At 37.7% G+C, this 18674-nt stretch overlaps 1 protein-coding gene across 1 annotated transcript in view; it reads right to left on the bottom strand.

The window, feature by feature from the left end:
• Window positions 1–18674, bottom strand: part of RBL1 (retinoblastoma-like 1) — an 86259-nt gene that overhangs the window by 24232 nt on the left and 43353 nt on the right. The window contains exons 15-17 of the mRNA XM_005868462.2: window positions 14309–14441; window positions 6662–6928; window positions 5670–5881 (exon numbers count right to left, since the gene is read on the bottom strand). Of these exons, the coding sequence (XP_005868524.1) occupies window positions 5670–5881; window positions 6662–6928; window positions 14309–14441 (612 nt within the window). The remainder of the gene's footprint in view (window positions 1–5669; window positions 5882–6661; window positions 6929–14308; window positions 14442–18674) is intronic.

The following is an 18674-nucleotide window of genomic DNA, read 5'->3' as shown; positions in this document are numbered from 1 at the left end:
CTGGGTTGCGGGCACATCCCCAGTAGGAGATGTGCAGGAGGCAGCTGATCGATGTTTCTCTCTCATCGATGTTTCTAACTCTCTATCTCTCTCCCTTCCTCTCTGTAAAAAATCAATAAAAAAAAATATATTAAAAAAAATATTTCTTCTAATTAATTTCCTTTCAATGTGCACAAATTTGTGCACCGGGCCAATAGTAATATATAATTAAGTAATACTTCTTAGGTGTCTTTTACAGAGCTCATTCAATGCCTTAAAGATATGCATATTCTGGGAGGCTTCTGATGCTAACACAAAATTCACAGTAAATTCTATTTAGGCATAAAACACCAGCATCACACCAAGTTCAGCATGCTTAGTAGTTGCAATTTATTCAAGAAATGGTTATTTTAAATTAATTATAGATATGGATATCCTATTCCCTTTAGGATAAAATTTTTCTAGCTTCTAATCTGTATTAAGTAAACTATAATTAAATGGAAAAAAGGGACAGGCTAGATTCCGAAATAAATTATGAATTAAAAATTCAGAAATAAAGGCTTACTTTTCTTAATTTTAGATTCATTATCAATGGCGGTAATTTGCCATTTTGAAAATTAAAAATAGGAAATGAAGCCCTGGCCAGGTAGTTCAGTTGGTTAGAGTTGTCCTGATATACCAAGGTTGAGGGTTCGATCCCCAGTCAGGGCATATACAAGAAGCAACCAATGAATGCATAAATAAGTGGAACAACAGATTAATGTTTCTCTCTCTCTCCCTTCCTTTCTTTCTTAAAAAAAAAAAAATCAGTAAGTATAGGGAATGAATAAGAAAAAGGCTTCACTTGAAATTGTTTTTAAAACAGGCCTTAGGCATAAGAGGTGGGCGGTAGTGGGTAGAGTAGAGAAGGCAGTGGGTGGTAGAAAAAAGGGCAAGTCTCTCAATAAAGATCATAAAAAAGACTAGAAGAAATAAACTTAGAGTTGCATCAAAAGATAATTTGGAAAAATCATGAATTTCTTAAACTTGTAAAGTCTTACACCCTAATCACAATGTAAGAAGAAAACAAAAAACACTGCCTTCTTTTTCTTTACAATTCTTAAGAATGGGCTAGCCAGGCATTTAGTTGTAGATTGAAGAATTATCTTCCATTTCTGGAATTTTTTATTTTTTTTAAGTAGAGTCATATTTGCTTACAAATATCTGATATACATGTAAATAAAGTAATTTAAGCTTATCCATATGATCTAAGATGTAACTGTCCCACAATAAACTCCCATCTAAAACAATATAACACAATGGAATTTGAGTAAATTCCAGAGGATGATCAATTGCTTATGTTATATAAGAAGTTATATAAGAACATAAGCTGACAGAAAACATAAGTTTACCAGGAAAGTAAATCAAACCATATGAATATGAGTCACAACTCATCAAGATCATAATGTTCTCTTAAGAGGTCAAATATGTTGTTGTTGTTGTTTTTAATCCTCACCTGAGGATATTTTCCCATTGATTTTTAGAGAGAGTGGAAGAGAGAGGAAAAGGCAAAGAGAAATATCAACGAGAGAGAAACAGATCGATTGGTTGCCTACTGCATGCGCCCTGACCAGGGCCCAGGCTGGGAGGAACCTGCAACCAAGGTATGTGCCCTTTTCTGAAATCACACCCCGGACCCTTTGGTCCGCAGGCCAACACTCTATCCACTAAGCCAAACTGGCTAGGGCTCAAATATGTTTTTTAAAAAGACTAAAAGTACATTACCTGATACTAATGTTACACAAAGACACTATAAGAAAACTACAGACCAATATCTCTTTGATTAGTAACGTGAAAATCCTTAAAAAAATACTGGCAAACTGAATGTAACAGCATAAAAGGATCTTATGCTATGACCATGTAGGATTTATTCCTTGAATATAGGGATAGTTTAATACATGAAAATCAATGTAATATACTATATTATTAGAATGAAGAAAAATATGATCTCAATGCAGAAAAAGAATTTGACATTTAACACCCTTGTGTTATAAAAACACTCAACAAACAAGGAATAGAAGAAAACATAATAAATGCCATATGTGAAAAATCTACAGCTAATATACTCTAAGAAACAAGATAAGGATACCCTACTTCAGCACTTCTATTCAACAAGTATGGAAGTTCTAGTCAGAGCAATTAGGCAAGAAAAAGAAATAAAAGGCATCCAAATTGGAAAAGAAGTAAAGTCACCTCCATTTGCAGATTACATGACTTTATGTGTAGAAAACTGAAAAACCTTAAAAAAGTCCATTAAAAAAATTATTAGAAAAAATATATTCAGCTCCAGCTGGTTTGATTCAGTGGATAGAGCATTAGTCTGTGGACTAAAGGGTCCCGTGTTCAATTCCAGTCAAGGGCACATGCCCGGGCTGTGGGCTTGAACTCCAGTAGGGGGCGTGCATGAGGGAGCCGATCAATGATTCTCTCTCATCACTGATGCTTCTATCTCCCTCTCCCTCTCCCTCTCCCTTCCTCTCTGAAATCAATAAAAATATATTAAAAATAAATAAATAAATCAACAAAATTGCATGATACAAAATCAATACACAGAATTACTTTTATTCCTATATCACTAGCAATGAACAACCCAAAAAATGGAATTAAGAAAATGATTCTATTTATAATAGCATGAAAAAGAATAAAATAAACTTAACCAAGTAGGCAAAAGCTTATACACTGAAAACTACAAAACATTACTAAAAGATAGAAAAGAAACATAAATAAATGGAAAAACATCCCATATTCATGGATGGAAGACTTAACATTGTTAAGATGTTAACACTACTCAAAGCAATCTACAGATTCAATGCAACCCCTATGAAAACCTCAATGATGTTTTTTGCAATAATAGAAAAATCAATCCTAAAATTCATGAAATCTCAAGTTACTGAAAAGCCAAATAATCTTGAAAAAAAAAAAAAAGAAAGAAAGAACAAAGTTGAAGGGCTCACATTTCCTAATTTTAAAACTTTCCTGATGTCAAATAATCGTGAAAAGGAACAACAAAGTTGAAGGTCTCACATTTCCTGGTTTCAAAACTTTCCTGATTTCAAAATAATCTTGAAAAAGAAAAACAAAGTTGGAGGTCTCGCATTTCCTGATTTCAAAATTTTCCTGATTTCAAATAATCTTGAAAAAGAAAAAAATTGGAGGTCTCACATTTCCTGATTTCAAAAGTTACTATGAAGTTACAGTAATTAAATGTATGGTACTGGCATAAAACAGACATAAAGAGGTCAATAAACAGAATAGCCCTGAAATATATTTGAATGAGCACTGACAAGGGTGCAAGATCATTCAATGGGGGAAAGAACAGTCTTTTCAACAAATGGTGTTGAGAAAACTGGATATCCACATGCAAAAGAATGAAAAGGAATCCTTACCTTACACCATATACAAAATTAACTTAAAATGGATCAAATACCTAAATATAATTGCTAAAACTATAAAACTGCTAGAAGAAAATAGGGAGAAAACTTCATGATTGTGAAATGGGCAATAATTTCTTAAATATGACACCAAAAACACAAGACAACAAAACAGATAAATTGGACTTCATCAAAATAAAAAACTTTTGTGCATCCAAGGACCTGACCAACATATGAAAAGGCAACCTACAGTATGGGAAAACATATTTGCAAATCATATATTCAATGGGGGATTATTATTCAGAATATACAAAGAACTTCTGTAAGTCAACAACAAAAATCTCAAATGAAAAATTGGCAAAAGGGCCTTAGCTGGTTTTGCTCAGTGGATAGAGCATTGGGACTGAAGGGTCCTGGGTTGATTAGGGTCACGGGCATATACCTGGGTTGCAGGCTCGATCCCTGGCCCTGGTTGGGTGTGTGTACAGGATGCAACCAATCGATTGATGTGTCTCTCTCATATCAATATTTTTCTCTCTGTCTCTCCCTCTCCTTTCCACTCTCTAAAAATCAATGGAAAAATATCCTCGGGTGAGGATTAACAAAAAAACAAAAAAAGGGGAGGGGGAATGGCAAAGGACTTGAATAGACATTTGTCTAAAAAAAGATATACAGAGACAATAAGGACATGGAAAGATTCTCAACACCACTAATCCCTAGGGAAACACAAATAAAAACTACTGTAATTCATACTCATTACAATCGCTATTAAAAACCCTGAAAATAAGTGTTGGCAAGAATGTGGGGAACTTGGAATCCTTGTGTAATGTGGCAGAAATATAAAATGGCACAGTCACTGTGGAAAATAATATGGCATTTCTCAAAAATATTAAATTTAGAATTATTATTCCACTCTTGGGTATATATCCAGAAGAACTGAAAGCAGAGATTTAAATAGGTATTTGTACACCAATGTTCCCAGAAGTGTTATTCACAATATCCAAAAGGTAGAAACAACCCAAATGTCAAGCATATATGAATGGATAAATAAAATACTATACTGTGTATGTATATATATAAAATGGAATATTATTTAGTCTTAAAAAGGCAGGGAATTCTGACACATGTACAACATGAATGAACCTTGAAGACATTATGCTAAGTGAAATGAGCCTGTCACAAAAGGACATATTGTATGATTCCACTTATATGAGGTGCCCAGAGTAGTCAAATTCACAAAGACAGAAAGTAGAATGGTGGTTACCATGGTCTGGGGAGCGGGGGGAGGGGTCAGGGAGAGAAAGAGGAATGGGGAATTACTGTTTAATGGATACAGAATTTCAGGTCAGGAAGATAAAAATATTCTGGAGATGGATGGTGGTGAAAGTGGCACAGCAATGTAAATGTACTTTTAATGACACAAAAATAGTTAAAATCATAAATTTTATGTTTATATATATATTACCACACACACAAAAAAGAAAGCTAAAGCTGCCGTGTTATTCAATCTTTCTTGCATTGATTAAACAAGATCTTTTTATTTATTTATTTTTAAAATATAGTTTTCTTTTTAATATTTTATTGATTTTTAACAGAGAGGAAGGGAGAGGGATAGAGAGTTAGAAACATCAATGAGAGAGAAATATCGATCAGCTGCCTCCTGCACACTCCCTACTGGGAATGTGCCTGCAACCAAGGCACATGCCCTTGACTGGACTCGAACCTGAGACTCTTCAGTCCGCAGGCCGACGCTCTATCCACTGAGCCAAACCGGTCAGGGCTTAAATATAGTTTTATTGATTTGAGAGAGGAAGGGAAATGGAGAGACAGAAACATCAATGATGAGAATCCTTGATCAGTTGCCTCCTTCACACCCACTACTGGAGATCAAGCCCGCAACCAGGACATGTGTCCTTGACCAGAATTGAACCCAGTACCCTTCAGTCCACAGGCTGACACCCTATCCACTGAGCTAAACTGGCTAGGGCTATTTTTATTTTTTAAAAAAATATTTTTTTTATTGATTTCAGAGAGGAAGGGAGAAGGGGAGAGAGAGAGAGAGAGAGAGAGAGAGAGAGAGAGAGAGAAACATCAATGATGAGAGAGAATCACTGATCGGCTGCCTCCTGCCTGCTCCACCAGAGATCAAGCCCACAACCCAGGCATATACCCTGACTGGGAATTGAACTGTGACCTCCTGGTTCATAGGTTGATGCTCAACCACAGAGCCATGTCGGTAGGGCTAAATGAAATATTCTTAGATGCTATGAAAACACATACCTTTCTATAAAACAGTGCTAAGGACCCCGTTCTCTTTGGTCTGCTTATTCCAGTTGGATGTACTTCTTGTGCTTTAGTCAGATGGGTTTGTTTTGGAGAAGCACCAATTAATGACTGAGCAGTAAGTGATATAGGACTCTCAACTTTGGACTCCTGAGTTGTGTTCACGGAAATTGGTATCAGTGTGATCTCTCCAGCATCATTTGCAATACCTAAGTGTACAATACAAGTAAGAGTTCTTTTTTAGCAAAAGCTGCATGTATTCCAGAAAGGTTGTCATTATGTCTACCCATTTATGTGTGTAAACATATAAATATGTTAGGGGAAAAAAAAAAAGAGGAAAGCTACAAAATATTAATTCTAGTCTATAACATTATTTTCTATTTCTGCTCTGTTTTGTTTTGAGCTCTTAAGGAGACTTGTTAATTAAAAAAAAAAATTCTTGCTCAATATACTCATTTGTAAAGCTAAGAAAATAAGTCCTAACAAGAAGAGTAGTAAATTTATAAAATGTTAAAATTAAAAAAAAAAAGGGGTACAGGTTCAAAACAAAAGGTGGAGCACAAGATTTTTAGGGCAGTGGAATTATTCTTTATAATACTATTATGTTTGATATGTGTCATTAGATATTTGTCAAAATCTATAGAATATATAATATCAAGTAAACCCTAATATAAACTTTGGACTTTGGATGATGATAACGTATCAGTGTAGGTTCATCAATTGTAACAAATGTATTATTATGGTGCAGGAATGTTATGGAGAGGGAGTCTGTGTGTAGGGGAGGGGGAAGAGGGTATATGGAAAATCTCTGTACCTTCCACTCAATTTTGCTATAAACCTAAAACTGCTCTAAAAAATAAAAATAAAAAAAGTAGTCTTTAGGTTCAAGAAAAAATACTGGGTAAGCAAGGCTATGTGATCCAATACAGTAAAGACAATTCTTAAATTTTATCCAACTCAGAAAAAAAAGAAATTCATTGAAATGTTACCATGCAATGGGATTGTAACTTTATGTCCTGTTGTCCCCGTTACTATGGCTGTGGCCATTGTTAAAAGACTTTGCCCAGGTGAAATTGATATATTTTCAGCAGTAATGCTTGAAGAAGGAGCAATTTTCAATTTTTTTCCTTCTGTTACGATCCTGTCCATAAGCATTTCCTTTGGGGGGTCCTCCCCAAAAAGTCTTCTCTTAGCACTCCCTGCGGTAGGAGAACTGTAGCGTTCATGGACAGAAATTGGAGACAATGGTTGCATATCTAATAAAGAAAAAAAAATTTAAAACAGTTTGATATGTATTCTAAAATAATGAACCAGGTTCATTATGCAGTCATAAAGATGAAGTGGTGGTACATGCTGTAACATAGATATATCTTGATATCTGTCCTCATATCAAGTCAAGTGTTAGAGAGAGGCCTGAAATAAATCCTTACAATAAAATGTGAAAATGACAGCTCAACCTCTGATTTCTTGAACCTCGCCTATATTAAAGGAGAAAAATGTTAAGGGTAAAGTAGAAGCTGAGAGGGAGAATGAGGTGACCCCTAAATTTAAGTAGTAGTCCAATTAGCTTCTGTCTCCCAATCTTACCTAGTAAATAACACTTAAGGAAAAATCAGTTATTTGGTTCACAGTTTTGCCTTCACCTCCCATACCCTCACACTTCTAGCAGTTTAAGGCAATGCTGTAACTTTCTAGTTTAGTAGATACAGAATCATCTATACAAATAAAAGGGTAACATGCTAATTAGACCAGACATTCATCCGGACATCCTTCCGGACAAAGCCATGGTGGCGGGGACTAAGGCAGAGGCGGTTAGGGGTGATCAGGCCGGTGGGGGAGGGTAGTTAGGGGTGACCAGGCCGGTGGGGGTGGTCAGTTAGGGGCGACCAGGCCGGCAGGCAGAGAAGCTAGGGGCAATCATGCAGGCAGGTGAGCGGTTAGGAGCCAGCGGTTCCGGATTGCAAGAGGGATTTCCAACTGCCAGTTTAAGCCCAATCCCAGCAGTCGGACATCCCCTGAGGGGTCCTGGATTGGAGAGGGTACAGGTCAGGCTGAGGGACCCCTCCCCAACCCCGTGCATGAATTTCATGCACCAGGCCTCTAGTATTTTATAAGATGAAAATGGATAAAGGTGATAAGACTCTGCTTAATGTGATTTAATTTGAGGGTTGACAGTAGTATGTTAATTAAAAAGGAAGTTAGGGTATAAACTATGTCTCTCCACTAGGTGCAAAGGTTCTTCTAGCCTCCTACAACTCTACATCTTTTTCCACATTCTTCCTCATTTCCTCCAATCCATTGTTTCTATACAGGTATATAATAAGTTATTAAAGTAAAAGCTTGCTATTATTTATTTTTACTTTCACTAGATAATTAGACAGCCATGTAGTCTCTTTTAAAAATATGCTTATAAAGTATAAAACTTACCTCTGGCAATAATGACAGCTCTCTGTACTACTGAAGGGAGTAGGGAAAAAGTCATGGCTTAATAAATATCTCTCCATAATCCTGGGGGTTATGAAAGTAGCTCTGACTCCTGTCCTCAGTTAACAAGTGGAAAGTTCTATTGTTACTCCCGTTACCCCTTAACAGGACTCTACCTGGATGTCTTACATCTAAGAAATCCCGGCCCTTGAATCTGACTAGGAATTTTCAAAGCTGACATTTCAAAGGAGGACTCACATTATAGCCATGAAGTTACCTGCAAACCCCTTGAAATAATCTTTTCCTTACACAGCACTGGGAAAGCTATAGTGGACACTCAATAAAAATTTAATAATATGTTATTAGGTTTTTATTGAGTGTCTGTCCAATATAGCTCATATCAAGTCTAGTAGGAGAGAGAGGCCTGAAATAGGTCCTTACAACAAAATGTGAAAATGATAGCATACCTCTTCTGTCTATATTAAAGGAGCGAAATGTTAGAAGTAGAAGTTTTATATTTTTATATCTCCAGAGACAAGGCTCAATATTATTGTTTTCTAAGGCTTTTCTATTATTTGATTCTCATGCCTAAATCTTTACAAGAAAATAACTTTTTCCTCTAATCATAAAAATAATGTATGACCTGAATGTTCACAGCAGCATTATTCATAACAGCCAACAAGTGTAAATAATTGCAATGTCCATCAACTAATGAATACACAAACAATGTCCACACAATAGAACATTATTCAGTCATAAAGATGAAGTGGTGGTACATGTTGTAACATAGATATATCTTGAAAACATGCTAATTGAAGGAAGCCAATAACAAAGACCACATATTAAACATATGAAATGACCAGAATAGGCAAATCCATAGAGATAAAAAGTAGCTCCAAGGGCTTAGGGGAGAAAGAACTGGAGAGTGATTGATATAAGGTATGGGATTTCTTTTGGGGGTGATGAAAACATTCTGGAATTAGACAATGGTATAGGTGTATAGTCTAGTGAATAGTCTAAAAACCACTAAATTGTATACTTTTAAAGGGTTAATTTTATGGCATGTGAATTATACCTCAATTTGAAAAATTCACTGAAAAAAATTCAAACAATACTAAAAACTGTAATGAAGAAAGTAACACTCACTCAAAATCCCTACCTAGAAAGAATCACATTTTGGTGACCATTCTTCATGATGATTTTCTCAGATTTCTAGCTGGGTGGCAAATACACACACACACACACACACACACACACACACACACACACTTATATATATAATATACATATAAATTATTGTCAAAGATACATTCATAGACAGACACACACACACTTCATGTTTTGTATAGTTCCAATATGCAGTTTAACAACAGCCCTAGCAAAACAGTTCAAATTTCAAATTTCAGTTGAAAAGGTATATTAACTGTGAGTAACTGTATAAACTAAAAACTTCAGTCCATAAATCATTATATAAATAATAGCTGTGCATCATGATCAGTGATCAATCATGTCACTTCTTTGTCGGTGATTGGTCAGGGCACATCTGTTATCCAATTCATGCAGACAACAAAACATATACCAAGTTATGCTTCCTTATCTCCCAGTGGTAAACCCACACAACATTTTATAAACAGACAAATGAAAGAGGGAATCATCGGGGGGGAAAAAAAAGATGAAGGTGCAACAAATAAATAAAAAGTGATAGTGCTGAAAGTGAAATTAAAATAAGAGTGTCAATAAAGTTATAAAAGAAAAACTGACTCTGGGATGGGAATATTGTTGACACTGCCACTGTTCAAGAGATTTACGTATGTAGTTAGAAGTACTTTGTAAAGATGAAACTTATGGGTATAAAAGAAAAGTTTTTGTGACAAAAAAGATGATATACAACAGAAAGTAATGATGGCAAAAATTTAACATCAGAGAAACTCAGATATTTCACAGCATTGAAAGCACAAAGAATAAAATGTTGAAAGCTGGGAGCATTTGATATCTTGCTTCCTGGCACTATCTTCAGTTTCAGCTCAAATAAACTCTTATAAAAATTCTCAAAAGTTAAATAAGTAAATAAAATGTTGAAAACTGATCCAATATGAGTTTAAAAGACACAAAATAGATGCTCCACTCAGTATGAGAAGGGAGCAAACACTGTTTAAATTATTTTCTGTAAGTTTTAAAAAAAGACAAAACACTTTTTTATTTTGGTTTTATCTTTTTTTAAAATTTTTTTAAAGTCTACTTTATTTTTTTTATTGTTTTTTTATTGTTTTATTGCTTAAAGTATTACAAAGAGTATTACATATGTCTCCTTTTTTCCCCCACCATTCACAATCCTGGCCTCCATGTGTTCTTCACCATCCATTTTCTTTTTACAAAAAATATTTTCCCTTTTTGGATACTGTTATGTTGCTTGGAAAGAGTATTATTCTTTGGTGTCTTTTTTAAACTTTGATTGAAATAAGCAGAGCAGTTCTCTGTGATAGTACATGGCTAAATACTGTTATACCATGTGGTATAGTTAATTAACTGTTCCTCACTACTGCAGCAAGACCCTTTCATGTAAATTATTCAATGCCTGTGCATCTAGAGGTTTTCTGGTCTGTCTGACAGTAAAGGTCGCTATTGCAGGCCCTATGTGAGTATCAGTTATCAAGAATCCTTTTCAGTGGTTTCTTTCCTGGCTTCTAATAGTGGATTCACACACGAGCTGATCAGTAATCCCTTGAATAACTCTTGTGGGGTGCAGGATTCTGGATTTCCCTCTCATTCTCTCATTTTCCTCTCTGGTTGTCTGCCTTGAGAACTTTACCTACCTTGTTCTCCACAGTGTCTTAGCTTCCTCTCCTCTACATACTAGTAGTGAGACTGCTGGTCTTTGCCTGGGCTCTGCCTCTCTAAGCTGTGGCCTAGAAACTCAAGGAATGTGGAGCCATCATAGGACTCACGTCATTTATTTACTATCTGTAAGAGATCAATCTCTGCTTCCTGATGTCCAGTGTCTTTCATAATTTTATCTTTTTTTATATATTTTTTTATTTTTTTAAATTTTTTTATTGCTCAAAGTATTACAAAGGGTATTATATATGTGTCCTTTTTTATCTCCGCCCTTGACAATCCCCTGGCCTCCCCTATCCCCCAGTGTCTTATGTCCATTGGTTTTGCTTATATGCATGCATACAAGTCCTTCGGTTGATCTCTTACTCCCCTCCCTTCTGCCCCCCAACCCTCTCTGGCCTTCCCACTGCAGTTTGACAATCAGTTTGAGGCAGCTCTGCCTCTGTATCTATTATTGTTCAAAAGTTTGTAATGGTCTTTATTATCCATGAATGAGTGAGATCATGTGGTATTTTTCCTTCATTGACTGGCTTATTTCACTTAGCATAATGCTCTCCAGCTCCATCCATGCCGTTGCAAATTGTAAGAGTTCCTTCTTTTTTACAGCAGCATAGTATTCCATCGTGTAGATGTACCACAGTTTTCTAATCCATTCATCTACTGATGGGCACTTAGGCTGTTTCCAGATCTTAGCTATGGTGAATTGTGCTGCTATGAACATATGGGTGCACATATCCTTTCTGATTGGTGTTTCTGGTTTCTTGGGATATATTCCTAGAAGTGGGATCACAGGGTCAAATGGGAGTTCCATTTCCAGTTTTTTGAGGAAACTCCATACTGTCTTCCATAGTGGCTGCACCAGTCTGCATTCCCACCAGCAGTGCACAAGTGTTCCTTTTTCTCCACATCCTCTCCAGCACTTGTCGTTTGTTGATTTGTTGATGATAGCCATTCTGACAGGTGTGAGATGGTACCTCATTGTTGTTTTGATTTGCATCTCTCGGATGATTAGTGACTTTGAGCATGTTTTCATATGTCTCTTGGCTTTCTGAATGTCCTCTTTTGAAAGGTGTCTATTTAGATCCTTTGCCCATTTTTTGATTGGATTGTTTATCTTCTTTTTGTTAAGTTGTATGAGTTCCCTATAAATTTTGGAGATTAGGCCCTTATCAGATATGACGTTGGCAAATATGTTTTCCCACGCAGTGGGTTTTCTTGTTGTTTTGTTGATGGTTTCTTTTGCTGTGCAGAAGCTTTTTATTTTGATGTAGTCCCATTTGTTCATTTTCTCTTTAGTTTCAACTGCCCTAGGAGCTGTATCAGTGAAGAAATTGCTTTGGCATATGTCTGAGATTTTGTTGCCTTTGGATTCTTCTAGTATTTTTATGGTTTCCGGTCGTATATTTAAGTCCTTTATCCATTTTGAGTTTATTTTTGTGTATGGTGTAAGTTGGTGGTCTAGTTTCATTTTCTTGCATGTATCTGTCCAATTTTCCCAGCACCATTTATTGAAGAGACTGTCTTGACTCCATTGTATGTTCTTGCCTCCTTTGTCAAATATTAATTGAGCGTATTGGTTGGGGCTGATTTCTGGGCTCTCTATTCTATTCCATTGATCTATATGTCTGTTCTTGTGCCAGTACCAGGCAGTTTTGAGAACAGTGGCTTTGTAATACAGCTTGATATCTGGCATTGAGATCCCACCTACTTTGTTCTTTCTCAGGATCGCTGCAGCTATTCGGGGTCTTTTTTTATTCCAGATGAATTTTTGGAGAGTTCGTTCTAGATCTTTGAAGTAGGCCATTGGTATTTTAATGGGAAGTGCGTTGAATTTATAGATTGCTTTGGGTAGTATGGACATTTTAATGATGTTGATTCTACCAATCCAAGAACATGGTATGTTCTTCCATCTCTTTATGTCTTCCTCTATCTCTTTTTTCAATGTCCTGTAGTTTTCTGAGTAGAGGTCTTTTACCTCTTTAGTTCAGTTTATTCCTATGTATCTTAATTTTTTTGGTGCGATGGTAAATGGGATTGTTTTTATAATCTCTCTTTCTGAAAGTTCACTATTGGTGTATAGAAATGCCTCAGATTTCTTGGCATTAATTTTGTATCCTGCTACTTTGCCAAATTCATGTATTAAGTCTAGTAGTTTTTTGATGGAGTCTCTAGGGTTTTGTATGTATAATATCATGTCGTCTGCAAATAAGGACAGTTTTACTTCCTCTTTTCCAATTTGGATGCCTTTTATTTCTTCTTCTTGTCTAATTGCAATGGCTAATACTTCCAGTACTATGTTGAACAGAAGTGGTGAGAGTGGGCATCCCTGTCTTGTTCCTGTTCCTGGTGTTAGTTTTTGTCCATTGAGTAAGATGTTGGCTGTGGGCTTGTCATATATGGCTTTTATTATGTTGAGGTATGATCCTTTAAAACACTTTTATTCTCAATGTTTTTTAATGTTTTAAATTATACCGTACTAAGTAAATATTTTTAGTTGTTCATTTCTCTAATCAAGTAATTGATAGAGAATTTTTAAAGTTTTGACAAGATTTTTAAAGATTATAAAACAATCCTAGTTATTCCACTTGTTTGAGATTTTATATGCACAGCTTGCACATTTTTATAATCTTGCACTACATGTATAGCAAAGCACATGCATGCATGCATGCATCCACACACACATAAAAAACTATAGTTCAAAAATGGATCTTGAGCTATTTTACTATGTACACTGAATACTTTGTTCATCTGCGTTTTGTTCAGAGATATTCTGTAGTCAAAAGATTTTCTTAACTGACTTAAGGAAAAATAAAGCAAGAGCTACATAATCCAGAAAATGTACACATCAGTATGCTATATCACAAAAGAAAATAAGGAAAGATGCACTAAAATCTTCCTATTAGTAAGGTTCAAATGAACTATTTTAAGAATTTAGTATAAATAAGTCAGTCATTAGATAAACTTTAGCATCCCAATGAGTTCTCTGCTCTGCTTTAAATACTTATCTCTCATAGAGACATGCATAGACAGAGAGAGAATATAACTTTTGTCACACTTAAAAATTAGGTATTTAGCTTATAAAGAAATAGTTTTCCACCATCATTTAGAAAAGGTGTGTGTGTTTATTAAAAGGCCAAGATATATTTTCACAATAATTGACACTGAAATTATGAAAAATAATTATATTCAAAATCAGATTGGAAATCTTATTACTTTAACTTTAAAAAGTATAGAACGAGCCACACTATGAGGTTGACATAAGCATTAATCCTTCTTTAAAATCCTAATGAAAAAATAAAAAACATATTAATAAGACGACATTTTCTCTGAAAAAAATTATTTGTTATTTTTCATTATTTTACTAATGTTGAACCTACCCCTTCGAAGACTCCCACTGTCCGTCCGAACTTCTTTGACCCTTGGATGCATTAGAGGAGACATTGGCATCATGGGAAGATGACCCTGTACATTTCCCCCATTTCCTGTTTCAAAGTTATTTGGAAATATAACCTGTTGAAAACAAAAACCCTTTGCTTTACATACAGATAAACCTACTGATGAAAACTTGTAACAGAAAAAATGAGAAAAATCTTTTCTTTAACTATGTAATTTCTTTCCTTTTTTCTTCACAAAATTGCTCAATAGTTAATATTGTTAAATTGTGTGTAGAATTAATCACATTTAATCTTATCTATCTATGTAAGTTTATCGACAATTAGAAGTAAACCTATGAGGTAGGCACTATCACTCTCCACCTAGGGATGAGAAAAATGAGGCTCAAAATGTGATTACCCAAGGGCACACTGCTACAAAGTAATAGAGCAAGAGCATTAACTCAAATCCATTTCTTTCAAATTCATAACGTTTCTTTTTACTTTCCCAATGGATTCTATAATGGAAATATTGATGAATACTAAAGATTGCCCCATTAATCACAGTGCTGCAAAAGACAAAAGATACGTGGAAGAGAGATTTTCAAGAAAACATTTTCTTTTAAGTTCTTCCTGGTTTTGGACAGTTCCTTCAGTAGTTTGGGATTAGGGAAAAGACCATCAAACCTCAGAGGGATGGCAGGGGAGTGGGGGGGGGGGGGGGGGGGGGGTTGGCCATGTCTGAGGACATTTGTGATTGTCACCACTTGGGGGGTGCTCCTGGAATCGAGTGAGTGGGGGCCAAGGATCCCCCCACAGAGAATGACCCAACCGCCATGTCGGCAGTGCTGAGGGGGAGAAACCCTGCATTAATTATCTGGGGAAATAGTGAATTTAATCCCTGCTCACAGTAGACACCAATGTAAGTCCCCAATGGTCAGACAGTATAAGCCAGGATGACCCCAGCATCTGTGTGTCACCCCCTGTCTCCTCCCATTCAGGCCGTGCATTTAAATGTGTGCAGCCTCCTAGGACCTCAGTAGTCAGGTGGTTATGGAACACAGTCTCCTGGGATCCATGGACTCCCCTGCCCCGGGATGATCCTGCTCCCACCCCCAGCTCCCAGGGAACATTAGATGGATGCCAGGGATGCTGTTCAATATTCCATAGTGCACAGGAAAGTTCCTCACGCAGAAAATGTGCCGCGCATTGATGGTGCCTGGGCAGAGAAACCCTGCATTAGGTGCTGAATTCTCAACCACTTGTGAAGACATTTGTTAACCCATTTTATAGAAGAGGAAAGTGAGGGCATCAACTGGAACTCTCAGGTGTGACACAGGGACAGGGAAGGCAGCATGCAGTTGGCCTTGGGTAGAAATGGCCGGACCTAAGACATTATAAAAGGAGACATATGTAATACTTTAAACAATAAAGAGCTGAAATTTTTTTTAAAAGATTAAATCAGGAGACACAAAAAAGCAAAGAATAAAAAGATAAGAGTTACAAAAGAATAACAGAGATGGAAGAAAAATCTCAATTTCTCACATGATACAAAAATGTTAAATGTGTTATTTGTATGTATTAGTCACAAAGATTTAGCTTTGTATTCTAAATACTATTAATAAGAAGTATTTAATTCTTTACATGGACAGTTGAAAAATTAAAAATGATGAAATTAATGGTTTATTAGATATACCAAAAGCAGAAGCAACAATAGAAAAAAAAAACTGGACATCATCAAAATTAACTTTTGTATTCCAGTGGATTTCATCAAGAAAGTTAAGAAGACAACTAAAAGAATGGGAAAAAGTTTTGCAAATCTTACGTTGGATATGGGAGTTCTATCTTCAATATATAAAGAATTCCTATAACTCAATAATAAAAAGATAAACAACCCAATTTAAAAATGGGCAAAGGATCTGAATAGATATTTCTCCAAGGAAGATATAACATGGTTAATAAACACATGAAAAGATATTGGACATCATTAGCCATCATAAGAATGCAAATAAAAACCGTATCACTTCATGACTACTAGAATGGTTAGAATACAAAAGACAGATAAGTGGGTTGGATAGGATGTGGAGAAACTGAAATCTTCATACACTGATGGTGAGAAGGTTAAATGGTGCAGCCACTTTGGAAAATAGTCTGACAGTTCAAAAGTTTAAACAGTTACCATATGGCCCAGCAATTCTACTCCTACACATATACCCAAGAAAAATAAAAATATATGTCCACACAAAAACTTGTGCATGACTGTTCATAGCAGTAGTATTCATAACAGCCAAAAGATGGAAACAACCCAAATGTCCATCAATTGATAAATGATGCAATGGACTATTATTAAGCCATAAAAAGAAATGAATTGCTGGTAGGTAAACATGGATGAACCTTGAAAACGTGCTAAGTGAAAGAAGCCAACTCACAAACAAATATGATATATTCATTGTATGATTCTATTTATATGAATTGTCCAGAATAGGCAAATGAAAGTAGATTACTGGTTGCTTAGAACTGGGGGGAAGAAAGAGGGTAAGGAAGTGATAGCTAAAGGGCATGGTTTCTTGTTGAGGTGACAAATATGTTCCAAAACTTACTATAGTGATGCCTGCACATATCTATGCTCATACTGAAAACCATGGGCTTGTACACTTTATATGGGTGAATGTATGGTATGTGAATTATATCTTAACTAGAGGCCCGGTGCACAAAATTCATGCGAGGGGTGGGGGGTGTGGATGTATGTCCCTCAGCCCTGCCTACACCCTCTCCAATCTGGGACCCCTCGAGGGCAGTCAGACATCCCTTTCACAATTCAGGACTGTAGGCTCCCAACCACTCGCCTACCTGCCAGCCTGATCACCCCTAATCCCTCCCCTGCCAGCCTGATCGATGCCTAACTGCTCCCCTGCTGGCCCAATTGGACCTAACTGCCCTCCTCTGCCAGCCTGGTTGCCTCTAACAGCCCTCCCCTGCTGGCCTGGTCCCCCGCAACTGCCCTCCCTTGCAGGACTGGTCCCTCCCAACTGCCCTCCCTTGCCGGCCTGGTCCCCCCCAACTGCCCTCCCTTGCAGGACTGGTCCCTCCCAACTGCCCTCCCCTGCTGGCCATCTTGTGTTCACATGGGGGCAGACATCTTATGTGTTGGAGTGATGGTCAATTTGCATATTACCTCTTTATTATATAGGATAAAGCTATCTCTATATATAATAAACCAGTGTCCCTAACGACCGGAATGACCAAACGACTGGTCGCCATGAGGTGGCATTGACCACTTGTTGGTCCCTCCCACCCACCGGCAGGCTGATGGATCAGCGATGGTGAACGGGGGAATCGGGGTGGGTGGCAGGAAGACTGGGCTGGCTGTCAGGCTGTTGGGATCACCAGCTCATCCCCGGCTGCTCAGGGGCTCATGCCTGCGGGAAAGCGGGCACTGGCAACTTCACCTCCATGCGCGTGTGCCGGGCCTGCCGCTGATGGAATGCGCTGCCTGCTCAGGGCCACTCACACCAGGGCGGGTAGGTTGCGGGCATGCCTCAAGCCGCAGCAGCAGCAGCAGCAGCGGCGGCGCCCACATGAACGGCCCCGAGTGGGCATCGCGTTCCATCAGTGGCCAGCCTGGCACATGTGCATGGAGGTGAAGTCTCCAGCGCCCACTTTCCCGCAGGCCTGAGCCCCGAGTAGCTGGGGATGAGTTGGTGATCTCAACGGCCTGACAGCCCAATGGTGGAGGGAGCATTTGGCCTGGGGACTGGTGAATGGGCAAAAGATGGCCCTGATCGCAGGAGGCTAGGCCTAGGAACCCTACCCTCACGATTTAATCGTGTGCTGGGCCTCTAGTCTACACTAATAAAAGACAAACATGCAAATTGACTGTACCTTCGCTACGCCTTAAGCCACGCCCACCAGCCAAAAAGAGCGACTATATGCAAATTAACCCAACCAAGATGGCGGCCGGCAGCCACGGAGCTGGAGTGAGCAGGAAGCTTGGGTTGCCCCTGGCAATGGAGGAAGCCAAGCTTCCCGCCCGCCCTGGCCGGCTCTGAGCTCCACTCAAGGCTACAAAGTTTCAATTATAGAAGGTAAATAAATACCAGAATAAAAGAAAAAAGAAAAAAAGGAGAGGCTGGGAGCTTCCATCACTGGGGGGCTTGGCCAGCCAGAAAACGGCCCTCAGCCCCTCACCCAGACTGGCCAGGCACCCAAGTGGGACCCCCACCCTGATCCAGGATACCCTTCAGGTCAAAGCAGCCAGCCCCCACCCATACACCAGGCCTCTATCCTATATAATAAAAGGGTAATATGCAAATTGACCCTAACAGCAGAACGACTGGGAATGACTGGTCACTATGACACACACTGACCACCA

Source organism: Myotis brandtii, unplaced genomic scaffold (assembly GCF_000412655.1).
Source record: "Myotis brandtii unplaced genomic scaffold, ASM41265v1 scaffold27, whole genome shotgun sequence".
Taxonomy (NCBI): Eukaryota; Metazoa; Chordata; class Mammalia; order Chiroptera; family Vespertilionidae; genus Myotis; species Myotis brandtii.
The sequence above is the reverse complement of the archived record's forward strand: the minus strand, read 5'-3'. Positions and strand labels throughout refer to the sequence as shown.